Source organism: Heptranchias perlo, chromosome 8, assembly GCF_035084215.1.
Source record: "Heptranchias perlo isolate sHepPer1 chromosome 8, sHepPer1.hap1, whole genome shotgun sequence".
In the NCBI taxonomy this organism is placed as follows: domain Eukaryota; kingdom Metazoa; phylum Chordata; class Chondrichthyes; order Hexanchiformes; family Hexanchidae; genus Heptranchias; species Heptranchias perlo.
Window position 1 is genome coordinate 11,260,540 of NC_090332.1, and position 17,384 is coordinate 11,277,923.

At 39.3% G+C, this 17,384-nt stretch overlaps 1 protein-coding gene across 8 annotated transcripts in view; it reads right to left on the reverse strand.

Annotated features, from left to right (window-relative positions):
* Positions 1-17,384, reverse strand: part of sdccag8 (SHH signaling and ciliogenesis regulator sdccag8) — a 263,176-nt gene that overhangs the window by 200,447 nt on the left and 45,345 nt on the right. For all 8 annotated transcript variants that reach the window (XR_010963604.1, XM_067988650.1, XM_067988651.1 and 5 more), the window contains 2 exons: positions 15,814-15,948; positions 1,852-1,968 (listed from right to left, as the gene is read on the reverse strand). Coding sequence is in view for 7 of the 8 variants with exons in the window: in XM_067988650.1 (XP_067844751.1) it covers positions 1,852-1,968; positions 15,814-15,948 (252 nt within the window). In the remaining variant the exon portion in view is untranslated. The remainder of the gene's footprint in view (positions 1-1,851; positions 1,969-15,813; positions 15,949-17,384) is intronic.

Below are 17,384 nucleotides of genomic sequence, written 5' to 3' on the forward strand. Positions count from 1 at the left end.
TCATCGCGATGTCAAGCAGTTAAACATGAGAAAGAGGACCAGGTGGATTTTATAAAAGAACTTCAAAAATTGCCAACAACTCCTAAGGAATATAAATAATATATCATAAAATACTAAATTAGAAAAGGCAGTGGACTATGATATCTGTAACTGCGTCACAGATTTTTCCACCTGTACCCATCCATACCCTAATCTTCCTAGCTTTGCACAAGCATCACAAGGTTCTATGAACGAGCAATTATGTAAACACCACAAAATGTGCACTCTAATGCAGCTGACAGTTTCACCTTTTCCAATGCAATTGTGATCACAAAAGGAGTAGTTTAATATCTCTCTATATGCAGTAAGTTAGTGTCCTGAGTTTCTGAATTGGTCCTAAACTGTATTGCAATATATCTCCATAAATTAACTGAATTTTATGCTGCAGTTTTTGTAACAGTATACTCCATGTACAGATCAACAAACTAGGCAGTGTCAGTATAATGCAATATTCTTAACTACATTTTCTATTGATTTAACTATATCTCCCTTTTTAGCTTTTTATTCATTCTGTCCTCACTTTTGTCTTACCTTTATTTGTTTAGTTCTCCCACCTGCATTTTGATTAGATTACATTCCTTTTCATATTTTTCTCATTGCTTATTCTCCCCACACTACATCCTGCTCCCCAACCAATCAATAGTAAAATCTGGGTTCGAAGTTGTAAAAAAAAACTGAGAAGCAACCATCAGCGCGGAGAGCCAGGCCCACTTGCTTGTGGTATTAGTGTTGCTTTCCCTTTCTTGTCTGCATCAATCCCACGTGCACAGACTTCAATTACTCTCTTTCCCCCCCCCCCCCCCCACTTCCCCGTTGCCAAAGTTCACTATAGATAAATACATATTGGCAACTCTAGCCAAATTTTGCATTCCAGCACTGACATCATGAAGTCAACTACACATAAGTGGTCATTTTGTCACATTATGTTGAAGGAAAATAATCTTCGGTGTCAATTACGCATAGTGTTACGTATACAACTGATCCAAAAGGTCATGTTTATTACCTAATTACTATTGGTAATGAAACTTAGAATTATTGATCAGTGATAGTATGTTAGACAGGTCAGAACAACAAATATGATGAAGGCTCAACTCTAAATAATAAAATATTATAATCACATTAAGCTCTGCTTGTCACAAACTGATGCTATGTAGCTGTAGCACACTCCCAGTGATCATTTTGGTGCACTTATTTTTGCTACCATAATTGTTGCTAATCTAAAACACACACATTTCAACATCTTAAAGCAAGTTGGAGCTGATCCAAGCAAAAATGTGCCTTAGTCCAGCCCTATCAAACCAATCAAATGTATATCAGCTCAGATTTCTGGTCCATTCATTCTAAATGAAAAATTAATCTTAAGAAATATAACACCATGACTAAACTATCAGCATTATTGAGGTACTTTAGGTCATTCAAATCCTTTGTAATGTTAGATGCAGAGACCTCAAAGTTATCCATGGTCACATGAATTCCAGCAGATGTTATCACACTCTTGGGTTGGAATGTTGCAGACTGTTGGCTAAAATGCAATTAAATAACAACAAACACTTTTCACTATTATTACGGATATTTCAGAAACATAAGCATAGTGAGGCCCTTTTAAGATCAAGCCTAACACAATATTTCTGCAAAGGCCATATGCCACTAGAATGTCAATCTACAACTGTAATGGCACAAAGCCAGTATTTCACTTAATGTAATATTCTTAGTTCCCCCTGCCCCCTATCCACCGCCCCCCCCCCCAACTTTCTGAATCTTTTATAACTCTCAGGCAACAGTTCGGATCAGTTGCAACTTAGAGGCTCTTACCTGTTCTTGGAGTTCAAATTCTCGTAACGTTTTTGTTCTGCATTCCCTGAATTCCTTCTCAGCCTCATCTTTCTTCATTTTGACCTGATTCAGCTGATAGCGCAATTCACTAGATTCCTAAAGGTTAAAGAAAAGTCAAAAAAAATTATGCATATGTGAATTCCATTCATTTCTCAATATTCATTACACTAACAAAGTGGCCTCATAGTGCCACCCAGAGGAAAATAATGGAAATCTCCTAAGTCGTACATATTCAGATATCCAGACTTGCAGGCATAATGGCATTTTTGAGATTAAATCAGCAGTCAAAGCATTCAGTTACCACCCACCTTTGGGATCTATTAGTTTTAACCCAACCCTAATCAGTAAGTTGAGCTATCCAACAGGAAGCCTAGTCAAAGGCACCAATCTAACAATTAGAAACAAACACTTGACTTGTGCAAATAAACATGGATTATAGTGCTCTGGCATTATAAAATGAAAAACAGCAACAGAAAAGGCATAATGTGTTTCACGGAGACAAAATTATTCCTGGTGCAGTAATATGAAACAAAGATGTAATTTCTTGAAAGCAAAACCACAAACAGGACCTATATATATATATATATATATATATACACACCCACACACATTATATAATAAATACACACACATATATAGTGGAATTTACTGCAAGTGTCACGCTTATTTCGTGTAACACTTTCCCAGTCACACTTTGTTGATAGTATCCCTATTGTTAAAAACAGTATCCTCCAACTTATGGAGTAACACCAGAGGAAATCTGCTAGTACAAGTTTTCAGATGTGTTTATCACACTTTATATGCTTTGTATAAAACACCAATGTCACCAGTGCTACCCTCTGTATAAAGCAGCAACAAATCACAACTGAACATTCTTAACCAAAATATATATACTAAAAAAGAAAACAGCAATTTCCTGCTGGTTTGTCTGATCCTGAGATAACCTCACTTCTCTTCAAGGATAGGAGCCAAGCAGCTATAAATCTAAAGCTTCGAATGGTAATTGGCCTTTAACTGACCATAGGGTGTACCTATTCAGATTACTTCTCCACCGGGAGTACTTCTTAAAGAGTGAAGCGAGGCATGCTCCTGAACAGCACAATCGTGCTCTAAACCCCACACTACCATGTGAGCAATGCCATGGGAGAACATCTAATAGTAAATAACGTCTCCAAAATTGTTTGGAATGCATGGCACTGTAGAAAACAAGTCTTCTGGATGAGGAAATCAACATGTCCTTTAATCCTTCCATTTCTGGTAAATTGAACTCAGGCAGGGCAGATGGACCAATTTCTTTCTAAATACCATTCTTAGACTTAACAGAAGTTTTATAAATTTAAAAGTGACATTTCTATTCCTTTTCAAAGATGTTCTTATAGTACAAACAGAGGTGTTTCAAGTTATTTTAAAAAGCACCGTTGTCCCTGAAGTAGATAAACAGAAAGTGCTGTTAAATGTCAACAGTTCCAGATGTTACAGTTTTACACAGGGTGCAGAAGTTGGCAAACTGTCCCTTTCCAAAGTAATTTTTTTCTAAGTTTGTGGCCACTACGGTAATTATGATACATTGTTCTTTGTGATATGGTCCTACAGAGGATTAACACTGGTCTGATGTTTTCCACATTTTTACCTGTCTGGGGCAAACAGATGGGTGGTTATTTTTACCCTTGTTTATGCAATTCATGAATATTTGATGTGTGCATTACTCATGTAGGACTGTGACTAATAAGTTCTAAATAAAACAAAAGTACTGTGCAAATATCTGGTTTTATGGCTATGCTACTAGGGAAATTGGGTTTGGCTGAGTCTAGATAATAACATTTTTTAAAGTTACAACTGTTCCACATCTGGTGTGGAGTTAATCATTAATGATGTTTGCTATGCTCACCATCTTACAGAACAACTATCCAAATGTTTCATGCTATATTTTCTACTCTTTTCCCCCTGTATCCATATAACATTGTACTGATAGTGAGTACTCTGCTGCATCTGTAAAGGCATCTTATTCCCAAATGCATATAGATACATATACATACCGTTCTTCCATTTATTGCTTTTAATATGACAAAACCCTGAACTGTGTTCTTAAGTATAAAGGAAAAGTAAAAAAATTACAAATGCTGGAAAACTCATTTATCAAAAAAAATGGAAACACACAACACGTCAGTCAACATCTGTGGAGAGAAAAGACAGGTTGTTTCAGACAGAATTAGCCCTGCCCAGAACGGTTGACCTGTCTTTTCTCTCTACAGTGTATGAAGGAAAGGTTCCTCTATATTTAAAAAAAAGCTTTAATTGAACAGAGGCAATATTTGACATTTAAGTCATGTTTTATTTCCCAGTTGTAATTCTTAAACACTACATAAGTTTGTCATACACTAAAAAGATTACTATCTAACATATTAACACTGTCGTGATCCAGAATACACTTTTCTAAATTACATTTTAGTATTTTGAAGGCTCAAAGTATACCTTGGTATAAAAATGCTCACAAAATTTCTGAATCATTCCACTAATACAGGCCCTTTTAGAAGGATACGTTAAATTCAGGGAAATCTTCACTCAACCCTGTAAGTACTAGAATTTCAATAGGATTAGAAGAGGCAGGTATATGATACAGTAAATTAATTAATTTCAGTCTTGATAATGTAATTGATAGTACATCGTCTTGAGTGTGGTACAAGGAAGATTGAGGTGAGATAAGCTGTGAGAACAAAGCTCAAACTGTTTATGAATCTCATTTCAACCCCAAGATGTGCAACAGCCATGAAACATACTTTAGAATGTGTTATTCATGCTTGTCTATTCTCTGCACAGATGCTGCCTGACCTGCTGAGTGTTTCCAACATTTTCTGTTTTCGTTTTATAAAATAGCATCTTCCTGATTCATTGTGAGCAACACTGCAAATATATACATACAAGTTTGAGATGTGTCCATCACACTTCAGATGTCAAATTTCGTCACATATGGAACTTTCTGGGGTCACACTTAAAAAAAATGGAGTCACTTCATTTTCCTTCTGAACTCTAATTGATTTCAGGGTCTTCCTAAGACTAATTAGCCTGCAGTTGACCTGTAGTGTTGCTCACAATGAATCAGGAAGATGCTATTTTATAAAACGAAAACAGAAAATGTTGGAAACACTCAGCAGGTCAGGCAGCATCTGTGCAGGAAACCACAACAGTTAGACCTTGTGGTCTTAAAGAAACACGACAATTGACACATAGATGCACATTAGCAACAGAATAATACTTGGTGTGTTCATGGTAGAATGCTTCCATTCTTATAGAACAAGTGTATCGTCCAACTTACCGTGAGCGACTCTCGAACATAATTAAGTTTGAATGTGACTGGCTGGGATGCCAAGAAAACATTGTCTATGTTGATTTTGAAGGATGTGAACTCTTGATGCTTAACACGATGGGAGGTCTGGGTCTCAGAGGTTTCTCACTCTAATGTTGACGGGTGTCATGTCAAGGCCTTGTGCTTTCAAGAACAAAGAAGGCGGCGGCAAAAAAAGCATAAACTGAAGATATAGAGAATGAATTAAGAAAGATGTAAAATGAAACAAGAGCTGGAATGTTGAATGTGAATGAAATAAAGTCTGACACAATGAATAAAAAAATGAGTGTGCCTGAAACAGTGACATGTTCATGGAAATGCAAAGAAAAAGAGAAAAAGTCTACAATCAAATTAAAGTTGAGAAGCAGAAAATAACAGCCTCAATACAAAGAATTCAAAAAAAATTTGGAGACAACGCGAGAGAAAAAAAAATAGAAAATGACAGGATGACAAAACCTTTCATCTATTGTACTCCTCAGAAACACACAGTCAATAGTTATGCAACTTAATCCAAGGGTTATAAAAACAGCAAATGCTGGAAGTACTCAACAAGTCAGGCAGCATCTGTGGAGAAAGAAACAGTTATCGTGTCAGGTTGATGACCTTTCGTCTGAACTGGAAGAAGTTAAATATTTAACAGTTTTTAAGTATGTACAGAGCCAGGCAAAGTGGGAGGGATGGGGAGGAAAGAACAAAAGGGAAGGTCTGTGACAGGGTGGAGGGCAGGAGTGATTAAATGACAAAAGTGATGAAGGTGCAAGGCAAGGAGTAAGGTAATGGGACAAATAAAGAAACAAAAGATGGGTCTAGAAGAGCTGGTAATGGCAATGACAGAACTATTACCAGCACCTACTGTCTGAAAAAATGGGAGCAGCGGTTATGATCTGAAGTTAATGAAACCAATGTTGAGTCTGGAAGGTTGTAAAGCGCCCATTTTTTCAGACAGCAAGTGCAGGTAATGGTTTTGCTGTTGCCATTACCAGCTCCTCTAGACTCATCTTTTGTTTCTTTATTTGTCCCATTACCACCCTCCTTGCCTTGCACCATCATTCCTTTTGTCAGTTAATTACTCCTGCCCTCCATCCTATCACAGACCTTCCCTTTTGTTCTTTCTTCCACTCCCCTTCCTCCCACCGCCCCCACTCCCCCCACCTTTGCCTGGCTCTGCGTGGTTTAAAAACTGTTAAATCTTCAACTTCTTCCAGATCTGACAAAAGGTCATCGACCTGAAACGTTAACTGTTTCTTTCTTCACAGATGCTGCCTGTCTTGCTGAGTGTTTCCAACATTTTCTGTTTTTATTTCAGATTGCCAGCATCCGCAGTATTTTGCTTTTGATTTAATCAAGGGTTACCGAGTCAATCACATGCACGAATATGTGCACTGAAAGCGAGGATCATGACAGATTTAGACAAAATGGAAGCGACTGCTGTCTGGAAGGAAGAGGAAAGGCAGTAAACATGCAGAGGAAAGAAGGGTATCAGACAGTCACCATTTCCTTTCCTCAAGCTAATATTTATTCAATACAAGGCTTTCAATTAAATAGCTAACACAATCAACAGCTGATCTGGTAAGAAGAGATAGAGAAATTGATCAAAATTCATCCTGGATGCTGGTTCTAATAGTTCAGAGGGGTTGCAAGTTACACACTGCTTTAAAGTTCACAGTAATAATATTAATAATACAAGTAACTGGAGCTGAGTGTAACGGGCTATATTTTGACAAGGACCACCCAAACCTTTGAAATGTATTCCATTTATTTCTTGAAATGAGTTTTCTGATGATGGACAGTTAAAACACAACTGAATTAAGATGATCATACAGCACTTGGTAGCACAATTTAAAGATGGAATTATAATAACACTTCCACATTGATGCAAAGAGGTTACAGGTGCACATCAACATAAAAGAAACTACATAACTCAAGGGTCAGGCCAACAGTCAGACTTCTGGGTTCACTAAAGCAAGAGAAGGAAAACCATTTCTAAGAGGTAGTCTTACACCACTTGGAATTTGTATGTAGGCGACTATTGGACTTTACAATGATAGTTTTTAATGTCAATAGACAACTAATGCTTCTGCCTGCACCCTTTTGTCAGAACGGTCATCAACCTGAAACATTAACTCTGTTTCTCTTTCCACAGATGCTGCCTGACCTGCTGAGTATTTCCAGCATTTTCTGTTTTTATTATAAATAACCAGCTAATCTGTTTTTGGCGGTGTTGGGGTTGATAGATCAATGTTGGCTAGAACCACAGGAGAACTCCCTGCTCTTCAAAGAAGTGTTGTTGGCTCTTTTACATCCATCTAAACAGGCAGACTGGGCCTTCTAAAAGAATGACACCTCTAACAATGCAGCACTTGCTCAGTACTGCACGCAAGCCTAGACAATGTGCTCAAGGTTTTGGAATTGGGCTTAAACTGACTGCCTTCTGACTCAGAGGCAAGAATGCTACCATTAAACCACAGCTGGCCCACAGTGCATGTGTCCAAGAACGCATATGGAAAGCTCCTCATTACCAATATAGCTTGGGTCTGTCAACTGAACACTGCACTCTTTATAGTATCTGCAGTACAACTGCACCATCATGGTCAAATTTTTCGGTAATTCAAATCTTAGTGATGAGCAGAAGTTAGAGATTTTGGAAAGTAAAAATGCTGTTCCAAATCCAAATCAATACAACGGAGAACAAAAATATGAAGTTACTTCGGTATGAACAAAAAAATGATTTTGCCCCTATTGATAACATCTGTTTTTGCTGGCCTTTAAATGTGGTGAATTCAAATACAGTATGCAATGTTACTGGCAGCAATGATATAAGCAAGGAGTCATGGTTACACTGCCCACTCTCACTGCTGTGTGCTGGGAGAAGAAGGCAGGCCATGCTTGCATACTTAAGTGACTTGAAGGAGTGTTACTTACCAGCCTTAGACACAGATCCGTTTGTTTCTGTCTAAGAAATGGTGACAGGGCAGTCAGCTCTTTTCAGTAATTGAAACGTTGAGATGCTGCCTGCTTGCCAACAGAGTTTTAAAAGGGCAACTTAAAAAGTGGGCTTTGTACCAGTGGCAGTTGTGCTGTGGCCAGTGCAAAGTAGAATGAAGGGAAGCCACATCTTGGCGATCTTGCTTGCATCAATGCCAACATTCACTGGCAGCTTTATGATTTTATACTGGCACGAGAGCAAAGATCTTGGAGCAGCTTATAGGCAGCATAATGCACATCAATCATCTTAATCCTTTTCCTGCAAACCATATCCTCTTGCAATAGTCTTGCTCATCCTCACTAGATTGACTTCACAGAATGAGATTTCCTTAATAGTTGCGCAGTAATATCCTGAGTGGCAACTGATAAAGAGCAAAACTCTTGCCAGCTGTCATAGAGAGGAGCCTTTCAGGCCACTCCTTTAAATCAGATTCAGCAGGTCCAGTAGTTGAATTGCCAATGGTCTTATACAACGTGCCGCCCACAGTACTGTCCTGCGTGTAGATTTATGCTTTCTTCTAGACACAAGTTCACAGCAAGGGGGATGCAAGATTCGTCAATGAAGGAATTTGTCAATTAAGCCGATGGATGCAAATATAATCATTTGTACAAAAATCAACGGACTGCACAGCAGGATATAAAAATATGCAGCATCCAAATGGGAAGAATTTTTGAAAAAATAAATCAGAATTTCAAAGATAACTCAGGAGTTCCTGGGGGAAGAAATTCAACTCGCGCCAGAAGCCGGCACAAAATGGTTGGCGCAATATGAATGCACATCCGAAGGAGTGAGCCTGAGGCCCATTAGAAATTGGGCCTCAGGCCTCATCTGCGTGAAACCAGCAAGCTGCGGCGCCAATCGCCAAGATGCAGCTCGCCGGCCTGGGCCTTAGGAATTTCAGGTGGCTGCGACACCGAGTCAGCCTCCAGGTAGGTCCCGGGGAGGAGAGGGGGTGGGGGATGCAAACCCGGGCTCACAGCAGCCCGCAGTAATTTTGTGGAACCAGGAGGAGCACTCCTGTTCCTCCTGGCGCCACAGAAATAAAACTCTTTTTAAAAAAAAAAGTCAATCTTTCATTTTGTGGGAGGCTTCCAGCAGTCCCTTTAAGGGAAACTGGTTAGGCCGCTGAAGACCTGGATCAACTGGTCAGAACATGGGTGGTGCATGCTGCGCTCATTTGCTCCCCAATTTTGCATCAGGGGCCTAAAACTGGTGTTAGCACCCTAATTTGCATATTCAAGACGCCCAACGCCTGTTTCAGGTGGACGACCCCCACACACTTGAAATTCTTCCAGTTTCACAGCCGGTGTACTTCCGGGGGAAGATTAGGCACGAGAAATCGCAACCCGAAATTCGTCCCTCCAACCTTCATTTTTTAACCCAAAAAAAAAACGGGTGAAGTGAGGTTGAATTTCTCCCCCAGTCTTTCATGTATTCATACAGGTGTGCACTATATTTCCAATAGTATTTAGAATGGCAATCACTTTCTTACTATTGACCTTAATCTGACAGTGATTTTTTTTTTGTAATTCACATCCTATTCAGTTTTGTAAGAGTCACCATTGGCTATTGCCCTTCTAAATTTATTTTCCTAATTACTAGATCATTTGGAACTGCATTAAATGCTTTTTTCTACCTCCAGAAATCACCATATTATACAGTGCCTGTACTGTATATGTAACGGACATACTTAGTTCTCCTTCTCCTTTAACATTGCACATTTCTTTCAGGTGCTATAGATCCAATGAAATACAATCCACCCCAATCTCCCTTGCATTCCCTGAAATTGCTAAAAATGAACCAAATATATGTGTATAAATGCAAGTTGTTTGGACAGAAACAAGTGTCACACAATGTGTGTGCATACCAACACGTGTTATCACAATCAAAATTAAGTGTTGCAAGAATGAAACGCTGTTATTTCCCGAGAAAATTTGAAAGTCATTCTGCACATTGTGTTACACAGAGATTTGTTTCAAAATAGATATAGCCTCTTCCAATATGTTAACTGATGATCATGTTTTATGCATTTCTTTCCTGTGTGGAATGGAGGCGAATAAAACTGACAGCTACACAGTTCTGCCGGTAGAAAGGTTCCATGTCAGACCTTGAAAACTGAAAAACTGTTTGGTATGTATCACATGAATTGAACCAGTAAGTCAAAACAAAATAAAACTTATGACAAATAAAAATGATTACAAAAAAGCTTGATGAATTAGAAGAGTGTAAGGATGGATCCCAATGATCACAAGAGCAAAACCAGACTGAGAATCCCTCAAGATTATTACAGCACAGAACTCTCTCCAAGACAACCTTTACTTTGTACAATACACAGAACTCAAATGATTTTCTCAAGTTTTTACACAAGTTTGAATTCTTCTGAAGATGCTGGCTATTATTTGGTCATGTAACAGGAAGTGGAGATATAATATGCATGATGAACGTCCAAAGTTAAAACACATGACTGAAGGGACCAGTGATACATGCAAAACGAATATGGAAAATGAAAAAAATTACACCAGTTCCATTTACTATGATATAGTACCTTCCAGTTAATGCTCACCCTGATTACAATAGCGCTTAGTTAAGTAAAGGAACATTAACTCAGCTCCCCCGACATTCCAAATGTTTGCTTAATATTAATGACTAGATAAAGGGAATTATTAGATTAAAAGACCATTTGCTCCTCACTGTGGCATTTCTATCAAAATTATCTTACTTAGAAATTGAACTGCTTGAGTATGAGCATGTGATACTGTCAGTGGCTTTGGTCAGCAGATAACTGATCTTCGAAAATCTAAAAAACGTCAAATGTATTAGCTAGATGGACATTTTTGGACCCACAATGCAACAAGCAAAAAATAACAAGTCAAGTGACATGCATGTGAGCTAACAGCACTCATTTGCTGAAATGCAGTAAAGCACCTTTTGCTTTCTCCGTGGTCCTTAATATGTTGGCCCTCTAGTGGTTAATTACAGATATGCTTCCATCAAACACCCAAATCATATTAAAACTGTTTCAGTGGCAAGTTATTTGTCATAATAAAGAGACTCTTGTAATATTTCTGTAACACATTTCCACATATTTGTCAGGTAATATAATAAACTTAATAATAAACATGAAAACCTTCATTACCAGTGAAATATGTACTCCAAAACAAATGAAGACACAAGGTCATTAATCACTGGCAGCAAAATATTATGGCTGGCATTTACTGAAATATTAATATCAATGCATGTAAAAGGCAATGAGAGTTGCACTTCTACACAGCTTAATATAGCTATAATGACCTATTTGTGATGCAACATCCCCATTTACCTTTACATGCAGTTTACTGGAGAAAATTGAAAGACTCTTTTTTGAGGTATTTACAACTGCAAAATAGGAATGGGAAATGTGGAGTTTTAAAATATACAGAAAGTGAATTCACGCTGCTCATGTTTGCTTTTAATTTCTTGCTACCATCACAGTCAACTCTAGAGCGGTCAGATTATCAGTGGACAGGGTTCTAACCATTTCCAACTATAACCTGGAGGCTTCATAACTGTAGGAGAAATGGTAGGTTATTATTTATCCTTCAGGCTTCACAGCAATATCAGCGACCTCAAAGATCCTGTCACTCAGACAAACAGTCATGAACTTGGCCCAGAATATACCAAAGGCAAAAGGCATAGCACGGAAATCACCAGCAAACACAAAAGAAATCATCTCTGCCATCATTTCTCACATGGCAATTGTCAGTTCAAGAGCGAAAATGTGAAGTGGATAATTACAATATGCTAACTACAAAGGAGGAACAATGAAAATCAAATGGAGGAGGGGAAATGTTATTTGGATAAGAAATACTTTCAAAAGTGATCTAGAATATTTTAAATCGACACTACATTTTTAAACTTTAGTGAACAAATACAGTTTTAACTCACTGAGGTGACAAGTGTTGTTTGAAGCTTGGACTGGTGCATGTATGGTCAAGCAGCACTCCAAAGTACTTAAGATGATCAATTAGTGTTTCCAGACACAAAGTGAAAGCATGGTTTCCAGCCTAATTATTAGCATGAGCTGAGGGTTTGAAGTGGGGTAGTAGCTTGGAAAATTTGGAGAACATTCAGTTATCCATGTGACAAAGTCAATACCTTTTGGAGCACAGCAAGGTCTTAGCTCGCTGGTTTTATTTTAAAGGAACCCAGAGTGTTTACCTGGTAGACCCCTCTTCCCTACTAACCCCCTCCCCTCTGCCCCCAGCTATGGCTTACTGAGCTTATCCAACGAGAATCTTAGTTATTTATACCAGGACTACTGAGGCTTCGACCCTAAAACAGTGCTTTCAGCTGGCCTGGTGACAGAGGTACTTAGATGGCCTTACTATGACAACAACAATAACTTGCATTCATATAACGCCGTTAACATAGTAAAACGGCCCAAGGCGCTTCACCAGAACCTTATCAAACAAAAATCTGACACCAAGCCACATAAGAAGATATTAAGACAGGTGACCAAAAGCTTGGTCAAAGAGGTAGGTTTTTAATGGAGTCTCATAAAGGGGGAGACAGGGGTAGAGAGGGGGAGGGGTTTAGGGAGGGAATTGCAGAACTTAAGGCCCAGGCAGCTGAAGGCACAACCACCAATGGCGGAACGATTAAAATCTGGGATGCACAAGAGGCCATAATTGGAGGAACGCAGAGATCTCAGAAGGTTGTAGGGCTGGAGGAGGTTGCAGAGATAGGGAGGGACAAAGCCATGGAGGGATTTGAAAACAAGGATGAGAATTTTAAAATCGAGGCGTTTCTGGACTGGGAGCCAATGAGGTCAGTGGTCAGTAAGCACAGGGGTGATGGGTGAACGGGATTTGGTGTGAGTTAGGATACGGGCAGCAGAGTTTTGGATAGGCACAAGTTTACAGAGGATGCAAGATGGGAGGCCGGCCAGGAGAGCATTGGAGTAGTCGAGTCTACAGGTAACAAAGACATGGCTGATGATTTTAGCAGTTGATGAGCTGAGGCAGGGATGGAGGCGGGCGATGTTATGGAGATGGAAGTAGGCGATCTTGGTGATGGAGCAGGTACGTGGGTGGAAGCTCATCTCAGGGTCAAATAGGTTGCGAACGGTCTGGTTCTGCCTCAGACAGTGGCCAGGGTTAGAGAAAATCAGACATGGTTCTTGCTTCTGATTGCTATTCGGCAACCCCTGCTGAAGGAGTTGCGTGAGGACAGAATTGGGCACGGCTGTGATATGCGTTATAAGAGGAAATGTAACTGCGTGGATTAAAAAGTTGGTTGATTGACATGAAACAGAGTTAAGGTAAATCGGTGTTGCTTGGATTAGAGAAGGGTTGGAAGTGGTGAACCCCAGAGGGCAGTGTTGGGTCCATTTTTGTCTTCCTTATATATAGATTATTTGGACTTGGGTATACGGAGCACAACAATGAAATTTACTGATGACACCAAAGTTTGGAAAATAGTGAGAAGAACTGTAAAAGACTTCAGGAAGACAGACAGGTTAGCAGAATGGGCAGACCAGTGGCAGATGCAATTTAATGTGGATAAGTGTGAGATAATACAATTTGGGAGAAAAAACAAGGCATGGTAGTATACTCTTAATGGAAAGGCACTGAAGCGTGTGGATAAGTAGAGAAACCTAGGAGATCAAATACATAATTCCATGAAAGTACAAGTGCAGGTGGATTTTATAAATAGGTCATTGAATACAAGAGTGGAGAAGTAATGATGAATTTGTACAAAACACTGATTAGGCCAGTACTGAATGCAGTTTTGGGGCACCTCATTATAGATAGTTGCTCTCCCAGTTTCTCTCCATTCTTACCTCTAATTTTCTATAATTACACCTACTCATTCTTTCTCCTTGTATCATGGCCTGCATTTTCTTAGTACAGAGTTCCCCAATAGCACCGATATTGCCACATTCCACAATATGGAATTTTGGGACCACATGATGAGCTATATTAAGATGTGTACCATCTGACCTTAGCTTTAAATCATCTCTAAAATTATAGAAGTTAATTTGAAAATATATTTCTTTTCGTGAGCGCGTATCAAGTAGAATACATGTTGGATCTGGTGCTTTACAAAAGATAAGAAATAGAAGCAGGAGTAGGCCATAAGGCCCCTCGAGCCTGCTCCACCATTCAATCAGATCATGGCTGATCTTCGACCTCAACTCCACTTTCCTGCCTGATCCCCATATCCCTTGATTCCCCTAGAGTCCAAAAATCTATCTATCTCAGCCTTGAATATATTCAATGACTCAGCATCCACTGCCCTCTGGGGTAGAGAATTCCAAAGATTCACAACCGTCTGACTGAAGAAATGGCCGACCCCTTATCTTGCAACTATACCCCCTAGTTCTAGACTCTCTAGCCAGGGGAAACAATCTCTATGCATCTACCCGGTCAAGCTCCTTCAGAATCTTATGTTTCAATGTGATCACCTCTCATTCTTCTAAACTCCAGAGAGTATAGGCCCATTCTACTCAACCTCTCTTCATAGGACAACCCTCTCATCCCAGGAATTAATCTAGTGAACTTTTGTTGCACCGCCTCCAAGGCAAGAATGTCCTTCCTTAGATAAGGAGACCAAAACTGTTAGCAGTACTCCAGGTGAGGTCTCACTAAAGCCCTGTACAACGTAGTAAGACTTCCTCACTCTTGTATGCCAACCCCCTTCCAATAAAGGCCAACATGCCATTTGCTTTCCTAGTTGCCTGCTGTACCTGCATACTAACTTTTGTGTTTCATGTACAAGGGCACTCAAGTCTCTCTGAACACCAACATTTAATAATTTCTTACCATTTAAAAAATGTCTGTTTTTCCATTCTTCCCACCAAAGTGAATAACCTCGCATTTCCCCATGTTATACTCCATCTGCCACCTTCTTGCCCACTCACTTAATCTGTCTAAATCCCTTTGCAGGCTCTTTGTGTCTTCCTCACAGCTTGCTTTCCCACCTAGCTTTGTATCGTCAGCAAACTTGGATACATTAGACTCGGTCGCTTCATCTAAGTCATTAATATAGATTGTAAATAGCTGATGCCCAAACACCGATCCTTGCGGCACCCCACTAGTTACAGCCTGCCAACCTGAGAATGACCCGTTTATCCTACTCTCTGTTTTCTTTCCTTTAACCAATCCTCTATCCATGCTAATATATTACCCCCAACCCCATGAGGCCTTATCTTGTGTAACAACCTTTATGTGACACTTTATTGAATGCCTTTTGAAAATCCAAATATGCTAAATCTACTGGTTCCCCTTTATCTACCCTGCTAGTTACACCCTCAAAAAACTCTAATAGATTTATCAAACACGATTTCCCTTTCATAAAACCATGTTGACTCTGCCTAATCATATGATTTTCTAAGTGCCCTGTTACCACTTCCTTAATTCCAGCATTTTCCTGATGACAAACCGGCAGCAATTCCAATGCAATTCACTCTGTTACATTCCATGAGTCTGTGCCCCAAGGATAAATGGATGTGAAAGGGACTGACCCCACAATTTCCACAACATACATTTATGTACGAATATATACACTAGTCACATTCTAACATCACAAGATTTATGGGGTTGCGCAGTATGTAGAATTTTTGATTTTGTACCTTATTGACTTCCATCTCATGGTGTATTAGCTGCTTCTGAGCTTCTTCCAATTGGTTGCACACTGAATCCTTTTCTCTCATCAGCCTCTGCAATTGACCTTCAAGACAGGCAACATTTTCTGACAAACATGTCACCTGTAAATAAACAGAGTATCATTAATTTTAGTTCTCCTACAGCAGTGTTGTCCAATACATTAGCCACATAAGGCTAATTGGAATTCTCGATCTGGCTAATTGCATTTCTTATTGGTAAATATAAAATGCATATATGAGCACCATCATTGGGCGTGTGATCTTAATGCGCATATTCACACGGCGTATGCATGTGTACTTTATAGTAAGATGGTAAGATTGCTAAAATGTTAAGATGAACAGCAGTGTGTGAGTGTTTTTTGACCCTTTCTTGAACGAAAACAAATTCACTTCTGTAAGAACTTCTTCATAACTTAGAACTTTCAGAATGGGAATCCTCATTGCCATTCTTCTCTGGGCTCTCCTTCAGTTATCAGGATATTTTTGGAGTTAGGATATTTTTTGTAGAATATTTTCAGGTATGTGGTGGTGCTTTTTCTCCAGCTCCAGTGATTCCAGACCAGCTCATAGACTAGTCTGAAGCACCAACTTGCATTAAAATCTATTGAGCTACTCCTAGATACATGTAGGCTACTTCTGGAACCTACATCCCTGGAAAGGTTCAGAAGGGGAATGACTAAAAATGGCAGGTTTCTATGATCCTCAAAATATGTTACAAAAATTGAATGCCTTCCAAGAAGAAATAGAGGCATAATTGCACAGAACCCATCTCTCCTTCCCCATTAATTTCTTCTTCTTTAAAAGGTTCACAGGTGGAAGTTTGTCAGATCTAAAGACCAATGTAAACTAGTGTTTGTCCCTCAACCATTACTATACTTGCCTCAAATAATCTCAAAGTTTATGCAGCATGACCTTTTGCTTCTAAAAGCTGTGCTCACTATTATTTAAGGTGTCTGTGTTCTTTAGATAAAAGAATTACATTTCTCCCCTCTTTTCAGAAATATTCAGAAGTCTCACCTCATCACTTATAAATGTAACCAGAATAATCTTAAGTGCCTAATGAATGTCACTGACTGAAACAAATACACATCCTACCCTCACCTTTATTATAAAGCAAGCCCAGTTGAAGTGCATCCAAAACCCTAACGTGAAGTACCATAACAGTTCTAAAACACTCACCCTGTGTCTAAACACTGTCTACTGGGGAAGCCCAGGCTACTGCTCTTCTCCAAGTAAATATTACAGTGATATAATTACTCTGCTGACATGACCTACCATTATACATCCCCTGGGAAAAAAAAGGAACCAAACTAAGCAGAGACTCCTGTTGTGAACTCTCCAGCAACTTGCTCATACATCAATAGCAATCAAAAGCTGGCAAGCAGCCCTGCAGACAATTAGAGACAGATTTATGGCATAACAAACAGAACAGAGAGAAGGAAAGTAGGAATTCTTGATTGAATTGACTATGCTGCACTGTAGAGCTGGAAACTAAATTTCCTCAATGATTCAGCGATCACCCTGGGCCCTCAATCAGG